The sequence below is a fragment of the Macrotis lagotis genome, chromosome 8, assembly GCF_037893015.1.
Source record: "Macrotis lagotis isolate mMagLag1 chromosome 8, bilby.v1.9.chrom.fasta, whole genome shotgun sequence".
Lineage (NCBI taxonomy): Eukaryota > Metazoa > Chordata > Mammalia > Peramelemorphia > Peramelidae > Macrotis > Macrotis lagotis.
Genome location: NC_133665.1, coordinates 163,670,851 through 163,697,789, shown reverse-complemented (window position 1 = coordinate 163,697,789; position 26,939 = coordinate 163,670,851). Strand labels below are relative to the sequence as shown.

At 39.1% G+C, this 26,939-nt stretch overlaps 1 protein-coding gene across 1 annotated transcript; it reads left to right on the top strand.

The window, feature by feature from the left end:
* The first annotated feature begins 287 nt into the window (after positions 1 to 287).
* Positions 288 to 26,939, top strand: ARL6IP5 (ARF like GTPase 6 interacting protein 5). Its single transcript, XM_074198767.1, has 3 exons — positions 288 to 698; positions 22,338 to 22,555; positions 24,816 to 26,939. The coding sequence occupies exons 1-3, from the start codon at positions 523 to 525 to the stop codon at positions 24,986 to 24,988; spliced, it is 567 nt and encodes a 188-aa protein (XP_074054868.1). The 5' UTR covers positions 288 to 522; the 3' UTR covers positions 24,989 to 26,939.

Here is a 26,939-nt window from a genome sequence, read left to right as displayed (position 1 = left end):
ATTCCATCTTAGTTTTAAAAATTATCTATGATTGTCTTGCTGTGTGACCTTGGGCAAGTCATTTTGCCCTTTTGTTTTAAAAAAATAAAAATTTCTTACAACTCATCTAGCCGGGGGGTGGGAGGCTGGGGGCCGAGTGACGTCTCCTCCAGAGGGCCGCCACACCCTCTTCGCCCCCCACTTTCGGTTCCACCTCGCTCTTCCCGCTGCCAGCCACTCCCCATCTTACATCGGCGGCCAGGGGAGGCGCGGCGAGGCGTTACCGTACAAAAGGGGCCGGGAGGCCGCGGCCGCGCCTTCTTGCAGCCGGGAGGCAGAGCCTCTCCTCCCCGTGGCCCCTGTCCTGCCCCGGCCAGTCGCTCAGGCCGCCGGGCCCCTCGCAGCGCAGAGATCCGGGCAGGGCCAGAAGCCGCCCTCCCGCCTCGGCCCGGGCTTGCCCCGGCTGGCCAAGCGCAGCGCCCCGCTGACCCGCGCCCGGCGCCCCGGCCTTGCTCCAGCCCGGCCCGGCCCGGCCCGGCCACCATGGACGTGCACTTCCCCGACCTCCGGGCCTGGGAGGACTTCTTCCCCGGCTCCGACCGCTTCGCGCGCCCGGACTTCAGGGACATTTCCAAATGGAACAACCGAGTGGTCAGCAACCTGCTGTACTACCAGACCAACTACATGGTGGTGGCGGCCATCGTCATCTCCATCGTGGGGTACGCCGGGGGGCGCCCCGGGCTAGGGAGGCGGGCGGCGGGCTGCTCCTGCCCGGCCGGGCCCCAAGGGGCCGCGGGCGCCTCGCGAAAAAGAAAATGGCTCTTGGCTGGCCTCGGGGCAGGCGGGGCATCTGGGCAACTGCGTTTCTCTCTCTCCACGCCCCCCCCCCCCGGGCAGCAGCGCGGACCCCCAGAGCTGCCCCCGCCGTGGGTGGTCTCGCCCTCTTCCAGAATGCGGCATTTTCTTCTGGGCCTCTAGTGGGCTAAGCGCGGGGGCCCGGGGCGGGGGCGCAGGGGCCGCTTGTTGGTGGCTTTGTGCTTGGCGAGAAGCGGGCGCCGCCTCCACCCTGGCCGGTCGGGATGGGATGGGGGACGCGGCCCCGCTGGAAGCAGCCTTTCCCAGGCGATCCGGACTCCCCAGAGGGGCGCGGGGCAGCCAGGACCCTGACCACGGGAGGAAGGAGCGGCGTGTGCCCGGCTGGCAGAGCGGCGCGGGGCGTGGGTGGGCCCGCCGCGGCAGCCGGGCTAGGGCAGAGGCGGCCCAGCTCCCCCGCGGGGGCATCCCCGACCCGAGCGCTTTGTCCCGCCCCCCCCCCCCCAGGCACAATGCCCATCCTGGACTTCCACCCGAGAAAGGGAACGGTATTGCAGCCGCGGGTATGGGGGCTGGCCGCCCCACCGGCCCAACTCCTAACTGGCCAGGAGACCCCTCCCTCCTCTTTCAGCGCGTCCTGCACTCTGCGATCCCGGAAAGCCCCGCTGCGATCGCTGGGAGTAGCCACATTGACTTTTACTGGGTAACAGTAACCACTTTTATCTTAGACTTGCAGCAGGAATTCACTGGAAAAACGCAGAGTGCTAGTGCAGCCAGGGAGTGGACCTGTAGTTCTGTTCCTTGGGGCCGGGAAACTCCCAACCTATCAGTACGGGAAATGCATCCCCGCTTCAGTTAGAGCCCCCGGCGTTGTGGACCTAACCTAGTGAGGAAGGGAGGACATGAACTTCTAGAGGCCAGCAGGTGCATTTCATCATTCTCTGCTCCAGTTTCTCTTTCCTTCCTCCCTTCCTTCCTCCCTTCCTTCCTCCCTTCCTTCCTCCCTTCCTTCCTCCCTTCCTTCCTCCCTTCCTCCCTCCCTCCCTCCCTTCCTCCCTTCCTCCCTCCCTCCCTCCCTCCCTTCCTTCCTTCCTTCCTTCCTCCCTCCCTTCCTCCCTTCCTCCCTCCCTCCCTCCCTTCCTTCCTCCCTCCCTCCCTCCCTCCCTCTCCTCTCTTCCTTCCTTCCTTCCTTCCTTCCTTCCTTCCTTCCTTCCTCCCTCCCTCCCTCCCTCCTTCCCTTCCTCCCTCCCTCCCTTCCTCCCTCCCTCCCTCCCTTCCTTCCTTTCTTTCTTACTTTTTCCCTTTCTTTTTAGGTTTTTGCAAGGCAATGGGGTTAAATGGCTTATTAAGTGTCCAGGCCAGATTTGAACTCAGGTACTCCTGACTCCAGGGCCGGTGCTCTGCTCTCTCTCTCTCTCTCTCTCTCTCTCTCTCTCTCTCTCTCTCTTTCTCTTTTTTCCCTTCCTTCCCAAGGTCATTCACACAGCTAGGTAATTATTAAATGTCTGAAGTCACATTTGAACTCAGGTCCTCCTAACTCCAGGACCTATGCTCCTACTCTGCAACCTAACTGCCCCTGCTCCAATCTCTTTATCTGTTCAGTGGTGATAACAATTTTACCTCTTCCAGTTTTGTTGTGAAAATCAAATGAGATAATGCTTATGTAGCACTTAACACATAGTATTATATAAATGATACCTGGCAGCAGCAGCAGCTTCACCCTGCAGCTCTGGGGGTGGGGGGAGGTTGTGACTTGCCTAAGGCAGTAAGTATCTGAAGCCAAATTTGAATCCAGGTTCTCTCATCTCTCAGGCCAACTCTCTCCACTATGCCCTGGCTGGGGAAAAACAAAAGCAAAAATATCCTCTTGGAGCCTACATTTCTATTGAGGTTTTAAAACCTCTTTTTAATGCATTATTTCATTTATGGGTAGATACAGCCTCAGTACTCCAACCAGATCAGTTTCTTCTATTGGACTCACTGGTTTCCTCCTATGTAAAATGAAGGTCTGGCTAAAAGATTTGTTCGGGATCAAGATCTGTGATCTCTCTAAAACAAAATTTAATTGAGGTAGCTTTGAGTCAGCAATTTTTGATGCTTCCTTTATCCCTGGATCATATCGTTCATGAAGGGGCTAGGGTTTGGGGGGGGGGCGAGGAACTGATCAAGTTTCTGAAATGGTAATGTGAACTACTTTTTAAAAAGGAAACAAAAAATAATTTCTGGTTGCAACAAGTCAGGGGATAGATATATAGATATATTGATAAATAGATAGCTATATAGATGCCTAGATATATATATATAATTATATATGCATATGGACAAATAGTACATAATAATTTCCATAACTTTAAAAACTGAGGTTTGGGACAAGGGGAAACAGGTTCTAGGTTATTGGTTCTTGACTTTTAAAGTCCTATTGTGTTGTGTATCTAGAATAAACTCTGTTTGATAGAAACCATCTTTAATTGTGATGTCATAATAATAATAGCAAATATCTATATAGCACTTATATAGCACTTTTAAGTTTAATTGCCTGAAATATTGCGTTTGACTCTTTTATTATCCCCATTTACAGATAAGATAAGCTAAGGCGGAAAGACTGAATGACTTGCCTACAGTCACATAGCCAATAAGAGTTTGGGACAGGATTTGAACTCTGGTCTTCTTGACACTAAGTCCAGTTGGCTCTAACAATTAAGCTACCTAATTGGTTCAAGGACCTAAGCCAGGGCCTGTGACTAAACAGAGTTCAGTTACTGTGGTTTCCTTAGGTCTCTGAGTCAGAGGAATGGGGTGTGGATGTGGATTTTCCGAATTGGGGGATACAGTCTAATTGTAGCATTCCTGAAAGGAAAAAAGAATAAGGGAAAGTGGGAGAGATCTTTGGAAGCCATCTAAGAAGAATCGTTTCTTCATTGCTAACAGGGATTCTCTTTTGGATACCTCTGATGACAGGGAGCTCATTATCTGTCTAGACATTTTATATATACCATGTCCACGTTGGCTTCTATATTAGAATTTAAATTACAATTAGGCAGCAACTGTTTTCTGTCTCTTCATTTCTCTAATACTTAGCCCAGCACCAATATATGACAGGAATTTGATAAATTCTTTTTCATTAATTATTTGATAGTCATCCTGTTCTATTCTTAGTTTTTGTTGAATGATATCTTTTTAACATTTAAGTATTTTTATTTTTTAATTCAATTTTAGTTTTTTTGTGTTTTAAGTTCTGAATTGTTTCTTCACCCCCACCCTTCATATATGTATGTAGGCATGTATGTTATACACACGTATATGTCTTTGTATACATTTATACATACATATATTGCATACTTGTATTTGTCAGTTCTTTCTCTGGAGGTGGCTAGCTCCTTCCTTCATGGGTCCTGTAGAGTTGATTAGCTTATTTATATTATTCAGAATGTTTTGGTTGGTCACGATTATTCAAAAAATAAACAATGTTCTCTTGGTTCTGCATTATGTATTCTTTAAAGAAATTTTCTTGATGTGTATATGTATGTGTATACATGTGCTTAGCTTTGTGGGGACAAATGACAGGCCCTGCCCTCAAAGAGCTTCCAGTCTAATGAGAGAGAAAACCTGTAGGTAACCTTAAACAAATAGATATACCTGTATCCCTCCATGAGATAAATTGGAGGTAATAAATAGGCACCTGCTGTTGGTTACATAACTTCATTTCTGAATATATCTTTCTCTACCCAGGTAAATATCCCTTGCAGTAGATTTAAAAAATAAAAGGAAGGTCATTACTTCATATCAGACATTCTATTATTCTCAAATCTCTTCATACTCGCCATTTCCAACAACACAATTTGTTTAGTCATTACCCAATCAATAGGCATTAGATTTGCTTCCAGTTTTTACTGTACAAAAAGTGCTGCTATAAATATTTTGGTATATTTGGAAAATTTCAAGTCAGTACTATTTTTAAATTTTTTTCAATTAATAATCATTTATTTTCTCTCCCTCTCCTCCCCCAAAGAAAAATAAAACCCATTCCTTAGTTGTACATTTTCAAGGAAAACAAAATCCCATATTTCAACATCTAAAAAATAAAAATAGCTAGCATTTATACTGTGGTTTTAAGGTTTCATTTTATTCTCACAACAACCCTGGAAGGTAGGTATTATTACCAGCTCCATTTTGATGGGGAAACTGAGGCAGACAGGACTAAGTGCCTTGTTCAAGGTCACCCAGCTAGTACGAAGGCAGTTCTTGATTCTGAGTCTATTGCTAATTTGTAGATGGCATTGTCTTATGTTGAACTTTTTGTATTTTACATTCTATTTGTCCTATTTAGAACAATAGATGGAATCTTCATTTTGTGTGGCAGCCATTTGGTTATCTGAGGACAATTATCTCATCACCCCTTAGGTCTTATACCTACTGTAGATGAAGAGGTTGCTAGGTAACAAAGGTCTGCTAGTTTTTAAAAGCTGTGTGTCTTCATTAGTGATTGTATTATGGTGTCACTGAAGCTAAATGGCTTCACTGGAGATCGTGCTAGCCTTGGAGTTAAGTAGTTGTATGATTTTGTGCCTCCAGCAACTCCTTAGACCATTATAGATAAGTCTGAGGCAGACTTCTGCGTTGAAAATAAGCACAAATTCTTGAAGTATTCAAGCAAAAATATAGTAATCCACAGACAGATTATCAGTTTCCACTTGAATATGCTAATAGCGTTTGAAACTCAAGAAGTATAAAATGGCGCTCATTATATTCTCTCTCCAAATGGTCTCCCCTCCTGACTTCTTCATAGCTCACCATTTTTCTATCATCTAAGCTGGAAGCCTCCGCTCTATTTTGGCTTCTTTTTTCTCCACCCACCTTATTTTTCACTCCCTCCCCCACCCCTCCATTGCCCCATCCAGTCTGCCAATGTTCAATTCTTTCTTCAGAACATTTCTCAAATTAGCCTCTTTTCCATTCTCATTACTATTTAAAGCCTTTACAACCACATGCCTTTACTTCCGTAAGAATATCTAGTACAGGCCTCCCAGATGTCATTTCTTTCCTTCTAGTTATACTTTGAGATTATTTTTCAAAGTTCCATAGTAAGAATGAATTTACAATAATAGATATAGCTGAGCTTACAAAAAATAAATGAGTAGTACAACTGCACTTACAGTAAGTAAGTTGGGTAAGAAACTACATTTTATTAGTACTTTCATTCATGGTGAGGAGAGGGAATCGATATTTATATTGTACCTACTATGTGGGATAGACAGAGGTTTACTTATTTCCCTAGCATCTCTCAGCTAATAAGTGTCTCTGAGGTTGGATTTGAACATAGGTCCTCCTGGCCCTGGGCCTAACTCTCTAACCACTGTGCAATCAGCTTTCTCTAAGCAACTGGAAATTAAATGTGTTTTGACTACCATGTGACAATTTTTGAAATTATGTCCTACATGACTTCTTTTTTTTTAAGCTTTTTGCAAGGCAAATGGGGTTAAGTGACTTGCCCAAGGCCACACAGCTAGGTAATTATTAAAGTCTGAGGCCAGATTTGAACTCAGGTACTCCTCACTCCAGGGCCAGTGCTCTATCCACTGTGCCCCCTAGCCACCCCTCTATATTTCTTCTTGACTCTTTTATACTGTCATTTTATTTTTGTGTAAAAAATATGTATGTGTAATGTATCTCTCTCTGTCTCTGTCTACCCCCTTGTTATTTTCTTTTTTTTTTTCTTTTGGCAAGACAATGGGGTTAAGTGGCTTGCCCAAGGTCACACAACTAGGTAAGTATTAAGTGTCTGAGACCGGATTTGAACTCAGACAATCCTGACTCCAGGGCCGGTTCTCTATCCATTGTGCCACCTAACCGCCCCCTATTTTCTTTCTTTATAAATATGAACACACAGATATAGGTATACTTATGTGTGTGTATACATATAGTCTCTCTCCATCTAGACCTTAAGTTCAGATTGTGAGGTCAAAGGACAGCCCTTCATGTTGTATTCTTCCCAATATCTCCCATTATGCCTCAATAAACATTTATTTCAATGCAGTATTTATTGAATACCACTTATATATGAGAGATTCTTCAAGATAGCTGTGTAACATATCTTACCAGATAAAACAACAAGGAGATTTTTGAAACTATTATTACAATCGTAATGAAATACATTCAACAATTTAGTCTCATAACTTTATTTTTAGATTAGTTGAAGATTTGTTGGGCTAAGTACTGTATATCTTTGCTATTAGAATTATTCTATGTGGAGGGCTGATGTTTGGCAAAAACTTTATGAAGTTTGGTCTGATACTGGCAGGATGTGATCCACCTCAAGTCTTTGAGGGTTTTCACAATGAAAATCACAATAGTAAACATTTACATAGAACTCAATATATATCATGGGCAAGGTCTAATGTTAAGTGCTTTATTAAAAAAATGTTTCTTACCAACCATCCTGAAAGGTGGGTGGGCAGGCCTACAAAATGCTTAATCTAACCTTACTTCTAGTTAACTTAGAAATCAAAGTTTCAGAATGTTTTCCTTTTATAATTTCTAATTCCCAACTAAAATTAGATAAAAACATTATAAATATATGTTGTAGAGCAGCTAGGTGCCACAGTGGATAGAGCACCGGCCCTGGAGTCAGGAGTACCTGGGTTCAAATTCGGCCTCAGACACTTAATAATTATCTAACTGTGTGGCCTTGGGCAAGCCACTTAACCCCACTGCCTTGCAAAAACTTAAAATAATAATAATAAAGATAAATATATGTTGTACTTCAAAATAGTTTGAAATATTAAAAAAAATAGATATGTTAGACCTAATCTCTGATCTCAAGTAGCCTAAAATTTAGTAGGGAAGATGATATGTACATAAATACTATATTCTAAGTCAAAGGAAAGGAAAAAACTATGCAAAAATATTTCTAGTAGCTATTTATTTTTGTGGGGGGGCAAATTGAGGGAATGCATTATTAATTGGGAATGGTTGAACAAATTGTGGTATAGGATTACAATGAAATACTATTGTGCTGTAAGAAATGATGAAAGACTTGATTTCAGAAAACCCTGGGAAGATCATTATGAACCGATGTGAAGTGAATTGAGCAGAATCAGGGGAGAAGCAGAATCAGTATACACACTAACAACTGTGTAAGACTTAGCAACTTTCAACAAAACAATGATCCATGACAGTTTCAAAGAATTCATGTTTAAAAATGCTGTCTACTTTTAAATGGAGAACCAATGTCAGAGGGCAGATTTTGAAACATTTTTTCTTAGTTTATTTTCTTGCTTTTCTTTTCTTTTTTTTTTTGCAACATGTCCAATATGAAATATGATTTTCAGGACTTCATTATGTATAATGGATATCTCATTTCTTATCTTATGAATGGATGGGGGAGGGAGTTGAGGAAGGAAGAGAATTTGGAATGGTAAATAAAATGGGGGGGAACCCTGAATTCTACATTCTATTATTCTTTCTAACATAGCTTACTTTAGACTCTGTAGAATTATAGATTTGTGGCTGGAAGGAATATTTTAATTAAAGATTTTATTTATTTTGAGTTTTACAATTTTCCCCCATCTTACTTCCCTCCCCACCCCACCCCCCACGAAAGCAATTTGTCAGTCTTTACATTGTTTCCATGTTGTAGGTTGATCCAAATTGAGTGTGATGAGAGAGAAATCATATCCTTAAGGAAGAAACATAAAGTATGGAAGGAATATTTTAGTGCAACCCCTTCATTTTATAGATTAATTGATTTAATAGATTATTGATCACAGTTATACAGCTAAGTGATGGGACAAAAAATTTTAAAGCCAAATTCAGCACTCTTTGCACTGGTTTGCTTAAGTATTGCAAAATGTTATGAGAATTTAAAGGGAGGAAGCTTTCTTTTCAAGAATGGCTGAAGAACAGCCCAATAGTAAAAATAGAATATTGTTGCCCCATAAGAAATGATGGTAGTTGGAAAGGCAAAAGAAGACACTTTTGAACTGATACAGCACAAAGTAAACAGAAGCAGGAAAATAAGGTATACATTGACTAGAGTGTCCATAGAGTAAGTCTTTGAGTTTGTTTGTGTGGATGCTTTTTTTTTTTTAAGGCAATGGTGTTAAGTGGCTTGCCCAAGGCCACATGACTAGGCAATTATTAAGTGTCTGAGATTTGATTTGAACTCAGGTCCTCCTGACTCCAGGGCCGAGGCTCTATCCACTGCTCCACCTAGCTGCCTCGTGGATGCTTTTTCTAACAATATAAAACACAATTCATCCACACCTATTCATCCTATATGATGCTTGTCCCTGGTCTACCATAGACAAAATGTTGTACTCAGACTATCAGTCTTAACATGTAACCCATCCATCTTTTTTGATCTTATGTTTTTTTGATGACATCCTTTATATTTTTTTTAATTCCTCACCTGTCATGTGTTTCATTTGGCTCTTATACTCCACATGCCTCTTTTTTGCCCTTTGTGTGATCCTCATTTTCAATTCTTCAGAGATTGTGTCTGTGTATGTATATAGTTCATTCATCAGAAAGTTTTTTATTTTGGAAAGTCATTTCTACTAGTCCAATACTCTAAGGAGACCAAAGAAAGGAAAATAGATCTATGTGTACAAAACTATTTATAGCATTTCTTCTTATGATGGCAAAGCTAAGGGATATCCGTCCATTGGAAATGATTGAATGAATTATGCTATATGAATGTGATTGAATAATTTTGCAATGTAAGAAATGATGCCTGGGATAGTTTTGGAGAAACTTAGGAGAACCAATATGTTGCATGGTGAAAGTGAGCAGAACCAAGAGAACACTTTATACACTAACAACAGTCTCCTAAAGATATACTTTAAAAGCTTTAAGAAACTCAGATCGGTGCAATCTCATGGAGAAGCTCTGACTCAGAGCTGGATTTCTTGATTAGAGGGCATATTTCTTCTCCTAATACTGTACTGCCAGAAATTGAAAGTGAAACTTCAGATTGCTTTGATCAGGTGTTAATCCTGATTTGTGGAATTGTTTGAAGCAGGTTACCCTGCCAGTCTTACAGATTGAGACTCTTCAACAAACCACAGAGCTTTAGTATTTGCTTTTATTAACTTTCAACTCCTCAAGCTCAAAGGTAATGGAAGCTTTGCTTTTTTAAATAGAGGGATATTAAATCTTGCATGACAGATCTTTTCGAATTCTCACCTTTCACCTGCTTCTGTCAGGTGGGAATGTTGGATGACTGAGGATTGTCAGAGGCTCTGACTAACTGCAGATGGACCACGAGGGATCCCTGTGCTCTGTGACGTCAGGCTTCTATCTGAATTGTAGCTTTATTTCATTATATTTTGTAAGGATTTAAAGTCCTTACAAACCCAAGGAGCAGTGTTTGTTATCCACCCTAAATTAGCTCAAACTATCCATCTTGCCATTTAGCATTTCCTCAAATTGCAATGCATCTCTCTAGCCCATGGAACATAAATAAGAAAACAATTTACTACACAAAGTCTAAGTCCCTGGGTTCAAATTGCAGCTTTGTTTCTTATTACCTGTGATCTTGAACTATTTAATGTTCTACACTTCAGTTCATAGGAATGATCAGTTTAAGAGGCCTCAACTTCAATTTTCTGATTTTAAAGATGAGAGAGTGAGACAAGGAAAGATTAAATGACTCCTTCCGGGTCATGCAGTTTACAAACATCAGAGGAGGGATTCTTGACTCCATTCCAGTGCCCTGTCTGCTGAACAATAGCTTCCTTTCAGTTTTAGTATATGTGTTACCAAGGTTAAGTTTCCTCCTCTAAAAAGATGCGGGTAGATCTTCCTCTCTCGGCTTTTGGGAGGCCCAAGGGAGATGATTCATATAAAACACTCTGCAAAATTTAAAGCATTACATTGAAGAGTTAGGAAGCTGTGGGGGTGGAACTCTGAATATAATGACAGATTTTTTCATTGTGTTTGTTGTTTTTTCTTTTCTTTCCATTCTCAAAGAAAGTCTGTTGTATTCTTTGTTTTTTAGGAGGAAAGGGGAAGAATACTTGGGAAATAGAGGTAATATAAAAACAAGTTATCAATATTTTTAACGGATCAGTTATTGATTTTACTCCTCAAAGAATACTTGGGGAGACCTCCCAGTTCCAAGAAAACTACAGAACCCAGATACCTCAGCCTTCTTGTTTTCAGCAGCCGACCTCAAGTAGATTACTTTGGGTTGGGGGTGGGGAGGACAAAGAACTCTCAAGCCACTCTGGACTCTGTCTTGATGTAGAGGTCCATCCATGCTTTCTCATAGCCCTCAATTCTCACTGGGTGATCCTTCTGCTTCTATCATAAATTCATTTTCTTTCTCTGTCTGTCTGTCTGTCTCTCTCTCTCTCTCTCTCTTCCTTCCTTCCTTTCTTCCTCCCTTTCTCTAGAAGTTTGGGGTCATTAAAAGAACTCAACTACTTTCCATAGGTAAATCTACCTTTTTTCAACCTTTTTTGCTTTTTTCCCATTTAAATCAAGATGCAGCTTCCTGTCCATTTCTGGTTAGTGTCTGATATAGGTGATTCATACAGATGGATGTCCAGCATACTGTAGATTTCTTTCACAACATGATTAACGTGGATAAAAGTTTACATACATTATATATACATATAGAACCTATATTAGCTTGCTTTCTGTAAGGAGGGTGGGAGAAGAATGTGAAACTCAAAACTTTGCAAAAACTGGTTAAAAATTATATTTACCATAAATTGATTGTTCAACTAGCATCATGTCATAGACCAGACAATAGTCATTCTTATCCAGTTAATTTTTATTTTATGGATAGTTAGATCACACCTTTGAATGGTTGTTGATGGTATGAATAAAAGACTCCTTAAAGATAGCGCTAATTAGAAATGTTTTGTTACCTGCCCTATGTCATATATGTGTCTTGTTCTTTACATGCCTCTATCATTAGAATATATGGTCCTTGAACAACAGGGAGTATTTTTGCATTTATTTCTGTTCCCAGAGTTCAGCACAGTGTCTGGCTTAGAATAAAAAAAACTTAGTAAAAATTTATTGGTTGAATTAAACTTGCCATGAACCTGAACTCATGTAACAATCTCCACTGGCACTAAGATAAGTCTTTGCTTGTTTATTGTATTGATGTGGATACTCCCTCAACCTGAGAATATAGCAACCCAGCAATGCTTGTGCATCCTATGTTAATTATTTTTTTATTCATTCATTCATTCATTCATTCATTCATTCATTCATCGAGGCAATGCAGTTAAATGACTTGCCCAAGGTCCCACAACTAGGTAATTATTAAGTGTCTGAGATTGGATTTGAACTCAGGTCCTCCTGATTCCAGGGCTGGTGGTCTATCCACTGCACCACCTAGCTGCCCTGCTTAACTAACTCTTGGACATGTTTTTCTATGAATCATCTAGGAAATCCACCCAATCTGGTGGGAGTCTAGCTTGCAAATCACTTGACCGTTGCATAGTTACCACTAATTATTCCTCAATAAGTGAGGAATCTAATAAAGACTTGGGAGATGTAGATGACTTTTATTTTAGTCACAGCCTCTCCAACAGAATAAAAAGACATTTCTCTCTATCTGACCATGTACTTCATCACATCTCTCAAGATACTTGGGTCCCTGATATTTACAACCAGTACTCAGGGATCTTGCTTATACAATTCCTCAGTCAACATGGATGTCTATTTTGTTCCATTTTCCAAATTCCCCTTGCCCTCCTTGGTCTCTTTAATCCCTTACTTTGCTCTTGTCCTTTCTTCTAGGTGTTCATGCCCCCTTGCCCTCATAAGGGGAACTTTGACTTGAGCTATCCACCCTTCCTGAGGAAAATGTCACTAAAATGCATATTTGAAGATATAATCCTAGTTAATAATAATAAATAATATTGATTTTGCACTTTAAGTGCTTTACAGGTTAACTCATTTAATCTTCACAACACCCCTATGAAGTAAGGCACTGTTATTATCCCCATTTTCAGATGAGGAAACTGAGGCAGATAGAGTGTGACTTCCTCAGCATCATACAGGTAGTCAGTAATCCATTTAGCTATCCCCATTATAGATTCCATTCAGGTCTTTGAAACTTGTTAAGATGAGGAGCACTGATTTAGGAAAATCTTGAAATCTTGAACTGAAGTTGGAAATTGATTTTTTTTCCAGTTTGCAAAACTAATATGAGGACTAGTATTCTTTTTTTTAAGGTTGAGTAGCTTGCCCAAAGCCACACAGTTAGGTAATTATGAAGTGTCTGAGCCAGGATTTGAACTCAGGTACTCCTGACTCCAAGGCTGGTGCTTTATCCACTGCGCCACCTATCCACCCCTAGGATCCTTTTTTTAAAAAAATAATTTATTTAGGAGATACTATCCCTAAAGAAATCAAATATAATTTTGTCATTGTTCATTTGTCTTCTCACCATTTAGCCTCAAGGTTAAATGATACCTGGGAGTATTGTTTGTCCTTAGAGATTTCCTGTTTCTCTTATTGTGTTTTCTTTTCACATCCTGGTCCCCACTCTGAAAGCAATTACTGTTAATAGATGAGAATTTTCTCCCCTCTTTCATGCAGTGCTAATTTAACTACCATTAGCTAATGCAGGGGATGTGGCATGTCTAGAAAGCCCACTCAAAATAAGAAAAGAATACTGATGTCTGCTCTGAGTTTTTTGGAAAGAGAACTGGTCTTAGAAGGAGGAAAGAAGCATGTCTTTGAATGCTATTTCCCAAACTTTCTCATTCTGTAAGTAGGAACAAATCACTTCACCTCTGTGCCTCAATTTCTTCATCTGTAAAGTGGAAATAATATTTAGCTACCTACCTTACAGGGCAATCTTGAGGAAAGAGTTATATAACTGCAACCTTGACTTTATTTTCAGACTTGCTACAGCCATATTGTTTAATTCTTAGTATTAGAGACCTATACAAAACTAAGTCGAATTAAAACCCCACTCTGTTTATCATTTTATGTTCATAGGCTCTTAGGTTTAGAGCTAAAAGGAAACTTAGAATCCAGTTTCTCTCCCATTTTACAGATGAAGAAACTGAGACCCAGAGAAATTAATGGTCCAGACTACTTAGGTGTTAGAAATGACTGGTATAACATGTTTTACTTCTTTCTAGTAAATTATCAAACCTTTAACATATTTTTTTTTAGTCCTAGCCCTTTGTTATACAACTACTAAGTACAAAGGTGGGATTTGAACTCAGGTCCTCCAGACTCCCATTACACCAAGCTTCTCTATGAGTCTTTAAAGGATTTACTATCATACTCTCAGGTAATGATTGTAGCAAGGAAGAATGGAGTATAGAGGCCTGTATTAAACTTCTTTTTACACTTCAGTTCATGGAGTTAATTGTTCATTTGTTTCAGTAGTTTCTGACTTGTGATCCCATTTTGAGTTTTCTTGGCAAAGATACTAGAGTAGTTTGCCATTTCCTTCTCCAGCTCATTTTACAGATGAGGAAACTGAAGCAAGCAAGGTGAAGTGACTAGGCAGTGAACAATTAACCCTGTGAACTGAAGTGTAAAGGAAGAATAATGTGTGAATCCATAATCAGGAAGACTCATCTTCATGAATTCAAATCTGATCTCACTGCCACCTAATCTGAAGTATTTACAGGTGACTTGTTAGCCAGCCAGCCCACCTTGTTTAAAAAGGTAGCAGTCTAGTGATAAGGTAAATAGAATCTTTATTTGTTGATAGCAACATATGAATTCTAATCTATATTGAGGCTTGAAGACAAAAATAAACTCATGTCTAGAATAAACGTTTTTTGCCTTAAGTTGATTAAATTGGTTGTTATATTAGATGTAATGAATAATTAGGAAAGTATTAGGTAATGTTCATTTGTATGTAAACTATTTAATTAGTGATTAGAAATATGATAATGTTGTGTTTCTTTGTGTGCCTCTTATTTCCTTCTTACAAGTAGTATTGTTGTTCATCCTTTGTTCTCAAAGAAGGCTAATGACACCAAGAGGATGAAATCGTTATTTGCAAATGAATTGGATTTAAGTGAGGTGGGGACTGTACAAAATCTTCAGCCTCACTCTATCCTCAAGAGTTATTGGAATTTAGTGGCAAGGTGTAAGTCAGGACTACTGGTTATGGCCAGGGAAGCCGAGGGGGATCTTGACTTTTTCAAACTAACCTTTGCCAGGTCCGAGTTTGCCTCAGGTCATATGGAGCACAGGACTTAGAGGGATGAAGATCTGAATTCAGATCCTTCCTCAAATAATTAGTTGTGTGACCCTGGGCAAGTCACTTTTTTGGTCTCAGTTTCCTCATCTAAAAAGTGGGGCTAATAATACCACCTCCTCCCAAGGTTGTGAGGATCATGTATAAAGTGATTGGCAAACCTTAAAGCGCTATGTAAATTCAAGCTATTGTTGTCATTTGAAGTCTGAGTCTGTGTGTTTAAATCCCAGCTCTCTACTATTTACTACCATTTATGTGATCTTTATCAAGTCCCTACCTTTCCTTAGTTTTTTCCATTTGTAAAATGTAATTTGGACTAAATCAGCGATGCCAAATCAAATTGAAATGGAGGCTGTTAAACCATATACAAGGATCCCTGAGGGGTCACATAATGACTTAGATAACTATCATAGTGGTTTTCTAAGAATATGTCTATGATTTATTGCATTTTTAATTATTTTGTCAGATATTTCCCAATTACATTTTTTTTAGATTTTTTTCAAGACAATGGAGTTAAGTGGCTTGCCCAAGGCTACACAGCTAGGCAATTATTAAGTGTATGAGGTCAGATTTGAACTCAGGTCCTCCTGACTCCAGGACTGGAGTTCCATCCACTGCTCCACCTGGCCACCCCCAGTTACATTTTAATCTATTGAACTTATACTTGATGATTCAAACTATCTCTCCCTGAAGAAGTTGGGTATTGAGACTCCTTATTTACCTTCAATTCAGCATACTCAAATTAATTTTTTTCAGGCCTCTATATTTGACTTCTAGAGAATTCCTTAATTGTTTAAAAACTCTACTAAAATGACATTACTTCCAAACCCTCCCAGCTATTGGTGCCTTTCCCTTTTCAAAAAAAAAATCTTATATTTAGTTTGTATAGTTTAGAAACTTTCAGAATACTTCATCTCCTTAGCCCATTCACAAATCTCTGACTTTGAAAATATTTCTGCATTATGAAGCTCTGTAACCTTGGGCAAATTGCTTTCTCTACTCCAAGATCATTTCAAGCTCCACAGATCCTTGCTTCTGTGATTAGGACAGTAAGCAGCAGTTTTTTGTTGGGTTTTTTTTCCTTCTTCAGTTAATTGTAATAAGATTGCAGAGGGTCAGCTCTCTTGAGTTACCTTGGCTGGCTCCGAGATATGTCAGAACCCATTAATAGCCAGCTTCTCTCCCCTTGGAACAGGGAGTTCTGCCGCCGCCTCCTCCCCTCACCCACTCACTCCCAGCTTTTAATGACGCTTTAGTTAAGATGGAGAAATCAGTTACAATAGAGAAATCAGTTACAATGGAGAAATCAGTTACAAAGGACAAATCAGTTACAATGGAGAAATCAGTTACAAAGGACAAATCAGTTACAATGGACAAATCAGTTACAAAGGACAAATCAGTTACAATGGAGAAATCGACTCTAGAAATTGGCAATGAAGAAATTGATTCTTTACCTTTGGTTAATGACAGGAAATAAGCAAGATTGTGTGATATTGACATTATAACAAATTGGTCAGTTTCCCTAGCTTAATTAACCAAATTTACATCAGTAAATGCCCCTTGGGGCTTTTCTTTTACTCTTTGTAAGTGTGGATTAGAAAATAACTCTATTTAAACAGTTTTGACTTTTTTTTAAATGAGTCTCTTGGCCACCCCCCCCCCCCCCCAGTGTACCGTGATCCTCATATGAGACTGAAGCAGCAACTGTGTATGGATGACTCCTAGCTGAGACCCAGGCCAGTTGTCTACATGAAGTATGTTTGGGGTATTTATGGAAAGTTGAGCCTGAGGCTTCCTGGGGTTTCCTGTGACATATGACTAACAGCAACTGTTACTAAAGTTTGACTCATCTACAGCTAGGACCAGTTTCAGCTCCAGCACTGATGCCTTTCCCTTCAAAAAGTGAAACCCGTTTTCCTCTGTGGAGTTCTTTTGCTTTTCTTAATTTTTTTGGAGTGGTTCCGGTGATTGGGATCTTTGTGACAATCCACCTCTGGAGATTCATTGCCTTACCTTGAGAATCCAGTGCCCCAGGAAAGAAACAATGGAAAAGAATTCCACTGGGGTTGTACACGGCTGAAAGTGATTTCTGCTCTGAGGAACATGTTCATTTTTTCCAGTTTGGAGGCATCGTTCCTCATCTAATTATAGATTAGGGCTGGGTGTGTTGTAAACCAAAAACAGATTCCTGAGGCCTTTGTGCTGGTCTTGTAGTGACCATGTGAGCAGCTGGGGCAAGGGAACAGGAGATTGGGAAGAAAAGGCTATCCTTTAAAATGACGTAGATATTATATCTAGAATGTACTCCAAACTATTTTACTTTTCTGGAGGAAAATGAGGGGAATTTGTTTCTTTTTTTATATAACTTTATTTTTACTTTTAAGTAAAAATTTTAAGGAAATCTTGACCTGTTAAGGAGGATTAGATCTGATCATATCTTTGCAGTTTCTGATATTCAGTTGATGAACTGGAGTATTGGTTTTGGAAAGACCCAAGTTCAAATCCTGCCTCAAATCTGTAGTAAGCTATATGACCCTAAGCAAGTCACTTCACCTCTGATTGCCTCAGTTACCTTATCTAAAAATGAGGATTGATAATAGTACCTTTCTCCTATGGTTGTCGTGAGAATCAAATGAGATAATATTTGTAAAGCACAATCCCTAACAGTTAGCTGTTACTGTTGCTATAACTATTGCCACCACCTATGTGACCCTAGGCAAGGCAAATAGTTTCCTTGTACCTCAATTTCATCATCTGAAACAAGGGTATTAGACTAGATTGCTGAATCTAGAATCAGGAAGAACCTTAGTTCAAATTTGATCTCACATATTATTTAGCTTTGCAATCAGCTATGCACTTCAGTTTCCTCAACTGTAAAGTGGGGATAATTATAATACCTACCTCCCAGAGTTGTGGGGAGCAAATAAGATGGTATTTGTAAATGCTTTGTGAACTTTAAAGTACATAAAAATAAGAGCTATCGTCATCATCATCGTCTCTGATCCTTTCTGGTTTTAGGTCAGGAATTCTTAATCTGATAGATTTCAGGGGATTTATGGACATGAATGGGGGAGGTAATAAACTTTATTTTCATTAGTTTTACCTAAAATTTAGTGCTTCTTTGATTATGGATGAAAAAAACACATTAATTTGAGAGGTCTGTAGATTTTACACAATTGCCAGTGTGAGGAAATAAGAAGAGCTTAGAACACTCAAAAAAAAGCTTGAATCCCCCTTTCTACATCTGTGGTTCTGTGTCTCATCAGATTTAAGTATATTATATTTTATCATAGAAATATTTAAGGAGAGGAGAAGCTGGGGGCACAGTGGATAGAGCATGAGCCCTGGAGTCTGGAGGACCCAAGTTCAAATCCTGCTTCAGACATTTAATAATTACCTATTTGTGTGACCTTAGATAAGTCGCTTATTCCATTGCCTTGCAAAAAGAAACTTAAAAAATTATTTGAGGAGGTTACACAGCTCTCTCTCTCTTTCTCTCTCTCTCTCTTTCTCTCTCTCTCTCTCTCTCTCTCTCTCTATATATATATATATATATATATATATTTACACATATACCGCTATATATATATAGCTCATTCTCTTGGGTTTACAAAGTACTTTCTTCACAGCCATCATGTGAAATGCAGGTAAGTAGGCATTCTTGCTTGCATTTTTAAGATGTGGAAACTAAGGGTTGGACAGGTACAGTGATGTAACCAAAGTAACACAACTAATAATGATCAAAACTACATTTGAATTCAAGTCCCCTGACTCTTAAGTCCAGAACTCTTTTCCCTAATGGTTAGAGCTAATATTTATACAATATTTTAGGATTTGTAGTTATCCTACAGTATGATGAATCTTTGACCTTTTTAAAAATCTTTGGCATTTTTAAAAAGTTTGCTTCATTCAGATGTTCACCTCCAAGCCATTTCCAAACCATGCTGTCTACACTCTAACCATCCTCCTCATTTATATATAGCATCATACATTTCCTGGAGAACTTAAATTGATAACATGGGTTTGAAATAAATTATTAAAATAATTAGTTTGCCTTTTACAAGGTTGCTTTGTACAAAGTCTTTTAAAATGGTTAGTGGAAGCATAATATGGAATGACATAGAATCTATGGTTATATTTCAGGTCCTCCATGAACTTAGATGAGAAAAACATTCCATCTTTATTTTCACTAACCTCTAACTGAAATTGAATGATCCCTTCAATCATGAGTATAAGTAAGGAAACATTATTTTGAGAAGGGATTAGTTATAGGCTATACTAAACCATCCAAGGGATCCATTATACAGAAAGGGGGAAAATTCCTTCTAATACAGTTTTATTTATTGTTCATATCTAACATTTATGAACATGTTTGGACCCAGATTTTCTGATCTCTGTGTGAATCTGGACAAGGATATTATTTATTATTTTTCTATTTATAACTGTTGTATATATTTTTGGGGGAGAGCCCATTGGAGTTAAGTGACTTGCCCAGGGTCACACAGCTAGTAAGTATCTGAGGTCAGATTTGAACTAAGGTTCTCTTGATTCCAATACTTTATCCACTGTGCCTAGCTGCCTCTATATGCTTTTAAATATCCCAGTATTCTGTCCCAGAACCTCCTCTCAAAACAAAGAAAAAAGCTAAGCAAAACTGATATAACTAATAAAACAGCCGCATTTAAGAGCTTATGCAATTTTCCATACCTGGAGCTCTTCATTTCTTCAGAGAAGAAAAATGTTCATTCAATCAATAGACATTTATTTAGGTCTTAAGGTATGCCAAGCATTATACTATGTGCTGGGAATGAGGGATAAACTGAATGAATGGGCAGCTAGGAGATGCAGTGGATAGCACACCAGCCTTGGAGTCAGGATGACCTGAGTTCAAACCAGTTTCAGATTACTTACTAGCTGTGAGACCCTGGGCAAGTCACTTAATCCTGGTTGCCTTGCATTAAAAAAAAAAAGAAAAAAAATGAATGAATGAATCAATGAGCAGTCATTAAATAAATACTTTGTGTTAGGCACCTTGTTAAAAATTGAGGAGATATGAATATATATGGATATGTGTCTGTATACATATGGATATATATAATGCATGCAAATGAATGTGTTTGGTTATACATATGGGTATGTTTGTTGTATACACAGACATATTTATACACAAAGATAATTAAATAGGAAATATAAAAAGATTGTCCCATGTAGTTTAGACCCTTCCATTATATATTTTACATCTTCTCTTATTTTGCATCAAATATCTTCTTATATATCAGTATATTCCAGATTATTCTCTCATCATTGGAGAAGTGAGCTACTCTGTAAGGTCTGACTCAAGGGATATTTTGTTCAGCTTTCTGGAACCACTTCTTATTCTTTTTTTCATTTTTTCATCTGGTGAATAAGCAATGTGGATTGTGGAAGGGGAATAAAGATTTATTTAGAGATAAAGGAGATGTAAAACTGAAGATATCAGTAACAAAAGTTTTTTTAAAGAATATTTCAGGGGAAAGGCTCACATCTAGTCACATACTCTGTTTCCTCAAAAGTTTTCCAATATTTAAGAAAGAGCTATTTAGACTATGTTCTTAGTGCATTTAAGCTTTGATTATCCTTCATTGCCTAATTTCCCATTAGTGTCAGGTACTTTTAAGGGTGATGAAGAGAATCTGAGCCCATGAGGTTTTTTCTTGTTTCCAGTAAGATGCCATTTATCCTTTCACCCTCAATGAAAAGTCAGTCACTAATGGCACCTGGAGACTGACCCTGGTTTTTTAAATGGATCAAGCTCCTGTATTTCTCTTTATTTCTACCTGATGTTGTTTTCCCCATCCCCAAGAGTTGTATAATTGTCTACTCTATAAATATTAATAATAATATAATACAAAATTGTATAATCAATTTAAAAAAGTCAATCGTTAATGGTACCTGGTAACTGACTCCATTTTTGAAAAAGGATGAAGCCCTGGTCCTTGCACTTTGTTTCCGCCTTATGGTGTGCTTTCCCCATCCCCGAGGATTATATAATTGTTACAAACTAATTTACAAATTGGGCATGAAACAAATAAAATGGAAAGGTTGAGTGCCTCGGGGTCTTAGATACTGGTCCTCCCATCTACTGTGTCATGCTGCCTCTCATTTTGGGTGTATTTGATTATATTAAACTTTAGGTTAGCCCAGCTAATGAATAGGATGAATACAGTGACAGATAGAAAGACTTACAGAAACTGATGCAGATTTAAATAAGCAGAGCTATAAGGGGAAGGAACAGCAACAAACACTCAAAAGGGAAAGTTGCCGGTTTCCAAAGGACAAGCGTGGCTCTGAGGAAGTGTCTTGAGAAGGCCCTGCTACCCAAGTGGTCAGATTAAATACAGTGGAAAGAATGGCCTGGGTTTGCAGTCAGAAGTTCAGGGTTCACATCCTGCTTCTACTAACTTAACACCTTTAAGAACCTGGGAAACTTGTGTCATTTCTTCTTCCTCATCCATTTCCCCAACATGAAGGGACTGAACTAGAAAGTCCCTTCCATCTCTAAGACTATGATCCTTTATTTTTCATTTACTTATTTATTAGTCATTATTTAATTTTATCGTTTATTATTAATAGTGTCTTCCCAGGCTGTTGAGAAGATCAAATAAGATAATATTTGCAAAGCATTGTCTGGCACAGAGTAGGAGTTTTGTTGTTGGTTTTGTTGTTGTGTCATATCTCGCACTTCTTGACTATAATATCCATGGGGTTTTCTTGGCAAAGGTGCTAGAGTAGTTTACCATTTCCTTCTCCACTAGATTAAGGCAAATGGGCTAAGTGACTTACCCAGGATCACACAGATAATAAGTATCTGAGGTTGGATTTGAACTCAGGTCTTCTTGATTCCAAACCCAGTTCTCTAACCACTGAACCATCTAACTGCCCCAGGAGGCCCTTAGTAAATACTTCTTTTTCTCTACAATCCTTCCTGACAAAGTTTGATGCTCAATCCATAGCACTATTTGAATATCTTAAAAAATAATAGCGAATAACTCCATCATCACTTACCTACCTGATCACATTTGATCTGTACAACAACATTAAAAAATGCCATCCTTGGGACGGCTACATGACACAGTGGAAGGGGAGGCTAGGTGGCACAATGGATAGAGCACCAACCCTGGAGTCAGGAGTACCTGAGTTCAAATCCGGCCTCAGACACTTAATAATTAACTAGCTGTGTGGTCTTGGGCAAGCCACTTAACCCCATTTGCCTTGCAAAAAGCTAAAAAAAAATGCCATCCTAAACACTGGCTGGCAGGTTTAAACCAGGACCCTTGGCTGGATCTAATCCTTATTTGTCCTTTGCCTCTCCCAGGTTCCTGAGTCCCTTCAACATGATTCTGGGGGGTTTGGTGGTGGTGCTGGTGTTCACTGGCTTCGTGTTGGCTGCCCAGCATAAAGATATCCTTCGCCGCCTGAAGAAGCAGTACCCCACAACCTTTGTCATGGCAGTCATGCTCTCCAGTTACTTCCTCATCTCCTTCTTTGGTGGGGTCATGGTTTTCATATTTGGAATCACGTTTCCTCTGCTGCGTAAGTGAAACCACCTCCTGTCTTTCCACTTTATGTATGGCAAAAAACTGATTGGGCTGCCCCATGGTGATGAGTGGCAGAATCAAACTATAAGGATTTCATCCAGTTTGAATTGATTAAGATATCATTTAAAAGGGATAAATGTAAACCATTGCTCTCAATTGAGTTAAAAATATTAACTTTAGAAGTGCAAGATGGAAGAGCAGAAAAAGAAATGGAGCTCCTAGTGAAACACCACTTCAGTATAAGTTTATACTGTGAAACTGGTAGATAGAAAACCAAATTTTACTCTATCTTGAGAGGTATTGTAGCTTCTGGGAAGAAGGAGATGATACTCTTATAACTCTTCATTGGAAAAATCACAACTTTAATGTTTGCACAGTGCTTTCCATATTTTCTATTATTTAATTCTCTTATCAATTTTGGGATAGAAATATAAGCCAAATGAAAAAAATCTCTGCCCTAAAGAAACTTCTATCTAAAGAGGGAAGACAACATAGAAAAGGAACTGGAAAGCAGGGATATTGTGGTGAAGCCCAGAGGGGTAGAAATAAGGCCAGAAAAGGGAGGGCGGGAAGGAGGCCAGCCTGTGGTCCTCTACAAAATGGCAGCTTCAGAAGCAAATCACTGATGGGAAAATAGGACTGGCAAGGTGGAAGGATGTTCCAGGGTGAGAAGGAGTAAGTAAGCCAGAGAAACAGGGGAATCCATCCCCCCATCTCTCCACCCCCACAAGGAAGGTTTAACTGATCTGTACCTGGCTGGCATCTCCAAAGGCATCTGGTGGGTATTTGTCCTAGTGTGGAACATTTCGGAAAGGCTCCAGCCTCCTTTGTCAGCCTTAGGATAAAACCGCACAGTCTCGGCCCACTCTGAATCAAATAATCTAGATAGAGATCCCCTGAGCTGTCATTTCTGTCAGAATCAAATCAAGACTGGTTGGGACTAGCAGTAGCTAGGTGGCACAGTGAATAGAGCACCAGCCCTGGAGTCAGGAGGACCTGAGTTCAAATTCGGCCTCAGACACTTATTAGTGACCTTGAGCAAGTCACTTAACCCCATTGCCTTGCAAAAACTTTAAAAATCTCCTTGTATCCTTTGGGGTACTCCAAACTTCTTCCGATGGTTTGGAAGCTATGGAGAGACACTGTAGCTTGATTGGAAGGGGGCTTCTTCATTGCCCTCTCTCCTGACTCTGAAGAGAGTCACCTTAGATATGCTGGATAGATAATTCCTTTAAATAATGCCTTTGTTGAAAGGTAGATTTAAGGGAATATTTTTCCTTGCTCAGCTTTTCAATATATTTCTTCCTTTACGTGCAAAACCACATGAACACATTTCTTCTGTCTAAAATTAGGGTGAGAACACTTATAAAAGATTTAAAAACTATATTAAAGAGTTTCTTTTCTGTATAATGGATGCCTTGAATGGTTTGGTAAATACCTTCTCATAATAATGTTTCTTTGCTTCTATTTATGGTTGGAGGGAACATTCAATTTCAGTTAGAGGCTAGTGAAAATATAGATGGAATGTTTTTCTTATCTGTGTTCATGGAGCCCCTGAAGTATACCCCAAAGCTGCTGGTATTATATAAATAACTTATCCTGATCAAATATGCCTATGTATCATATTGTTGTGGTTTGCCCTTCATTTCTTTTCTAGGTTTTTGCAAGGCAAATGGGGTAAGTGGTTTGCCCAAGCCCACACAGCTAGGTAATTATTAAGCGTTTGGGGTCAGATTTGAATTCAGGTACTCCTGACGCCAAGGTCAGTGCTCTATCCACTGTGCCACCTAGCTGCCCCTTTGTCCTTCATTCTTGAAAAAAGACCATGTCAGCAGAGAGATGATGCCATGATATACACCTGAATTGGATTTGAGTGAGGCAGGACTGTGCAAAGACACTAGCATCACTTTCTCCTTCAGGGCCATCTTAGTGGAGTGTTCAGATATGGATCAGGATGGCCCTGGATTGAGGCAATCAGAGTTAAGTGACTTGTCCAAGGTTAGACATCTAGTAAGGGTCAAATGTCTGAGGTGAGATTTGAACTGAGGTCCTCCTGACTCCAGGGCTGAATCCATTCTCCTGGTGAAGCAGGTAGTGAGAAAGGGAACAGAACATTCCAGATAAATTGAAAAACTCTTGTGGGTGGGATGAATAAATGAGAGTATTTCATTTAACCTCTCCCCCCAATTTGAGAGTAGTTTATATAGGGAGAATGAACCCACATTGTAAATATATTTGTCTTTTTGTTTTTTCAGTGATGTTCATCCATGCTTCTCTAAGACTTCGAAATATCAAGAACAAACTTGAGAATAAAATGGAAGGGTTAGGCTTGAAGAAAACCCCTATGGGCATCATTCTTGATGCTCTGGAGCAGCAGGAAGAGGGGTTCAACAAATTTGCTGATTTTATCAATAAAGGAAAAGAATAAATATCTGTAACCTGATGTTCATTAAATCTATGGCAGGAATAGTTTTTTTTTTTCCTTTGCTCCTGTTCAGAACTCAGTTTCTGTTTGTGTATATGACATGGGGGATGCCCATGGAGAGAGTCCTACTAAGACTTAACTAGGTGGCAAGATGCTGGTAGGCCAAATAATCTCCTGTTCTTGACATTATGGAGACAAGAACCCAAACAAAAGTCACTCTCTTCCTATTATGTCCTAAGACATTTTTAGTCTTTTAGTCTGTACTTGTTTAGATAAACTGAGCAGAATCTGTGTTTCTTCATGGGGATAAAATGACCCTTGATTCTTTGTTATAATGAACATATTTCTAAGTATTGATCAGTGTTAATAATGTTTAATACAGTGATGAATATTGTTTATATCTTAAAGGAGTCCAAAACTGCCTTAAGAAACAAACAAAAATATGGAGGTATATACAGGTGAATAGAAATGTCTGTTAATTAGAATAGCTGATTTAAGACATACCTCTTCCCCTACCTTTCTAAAGCCTGGGATGGTAAGTTTTTGTATGTAAATTGCTTATTATTCTCTTTCAAGAGCTGAATTCATGTATTGCTTTTTTCTCTGCTTGATTCCATGCCGTGAAAACTGGATAAATACTCCCTACTCTGTTTACAGATTTAAAGTCTGCTATGTGGGAGTCTAGCAAAATATGTTGTTAGATTTCTATAAATTCTTTAAGTTGGCGTAATCGGTTTTGCACCAGCAAGCTTGTGCTATAAAATGAGCATGAGTGTTGCCTTGCGTAAAGAAGACAGCTGCGTAACCTATCATGCTCGACCAGATGTATTAACAAATATTGAGTTGTACTATTTATATTATTCATATAGCTTTTTTGTGGTGGTTCTAGGAAGGATGGTGGAAAACTCATGTTAGTAATTGGTTCTTTTTTGTTTGGTTTGGTTTTCCCCTTACCTTCTAATTGTACCATTTGGAACGCAGTGAAATAAATATTCTGGATAGATAATTCATTGAAGTGATTCTTTTGTCTTTTATTGAAAGGCAACAATGATCCGATTTCATCTTCCATCCAAAGGCCAGTGGAAACAATCTTTAAATAAAAAAAGACATTTCCAAGATAATGGGAAAATAATCTATTTAATTCTGAAGTAACAATTAAACTAAAATAATCTTCAATTTAAGAGGAGGAAAAAGGTCTCACAATCAAGACAATGTATACCCAGTTCACCTGTGATGATCTCTTGAATAAATATTTTATAAAAGTATGTTATAGAAAAGGTTTCTATAAACCAGACTCACTCTCTAGGGAGTAAACAAGTTCACATTGAACTTGTTTAAGCATTGATAATACCTTGTTCTATGACAGAGCCCTACACTGCTCAGTATTTGCCAAAGGGAAATCTTGGTGATTTTCAAAGTAGAAAGCAAAAGCATACACCGTTTTCTTGTAATTTAATTTTTTGCAATTCTGCAACATCCTCTTCCAGTATGGCTATCATGGTGGTGATGCTTTATAATTGCAAAGAGTTCATGAATGTACAATATAAAATTTGCAAAAAACAATTTTTGCAAGTCTTTTTCTTAAACACATCTCTTTAAATGCTTTGAGATTGGAGGAAAATGCATTGTAATCAGAAGAGAATATGATTTGTGATGATGACACATAGAATTACTTCAATTCTCAATAAATCAGTGAACCTTATTGGACATTTAATATGTGTAAGCCCTTAAAAAGGTGGATGGTTCCTGTTTTCTATTGGGAGAGATAACATATTTACATACAGGATATGGGAATTAGGGACTGGACCCGGGATATCAGTGAGAGAGGGAACGCCATAGTGATTCTTTTTTTTTTCTTTTTAATGTATTTAAGGCAATGGGGTTAAGTGACTTGCCCAAGATCACACAACTAGGCAGTTATTAAGTGTTTGAGGTCACATTTGAACTCAAGTCC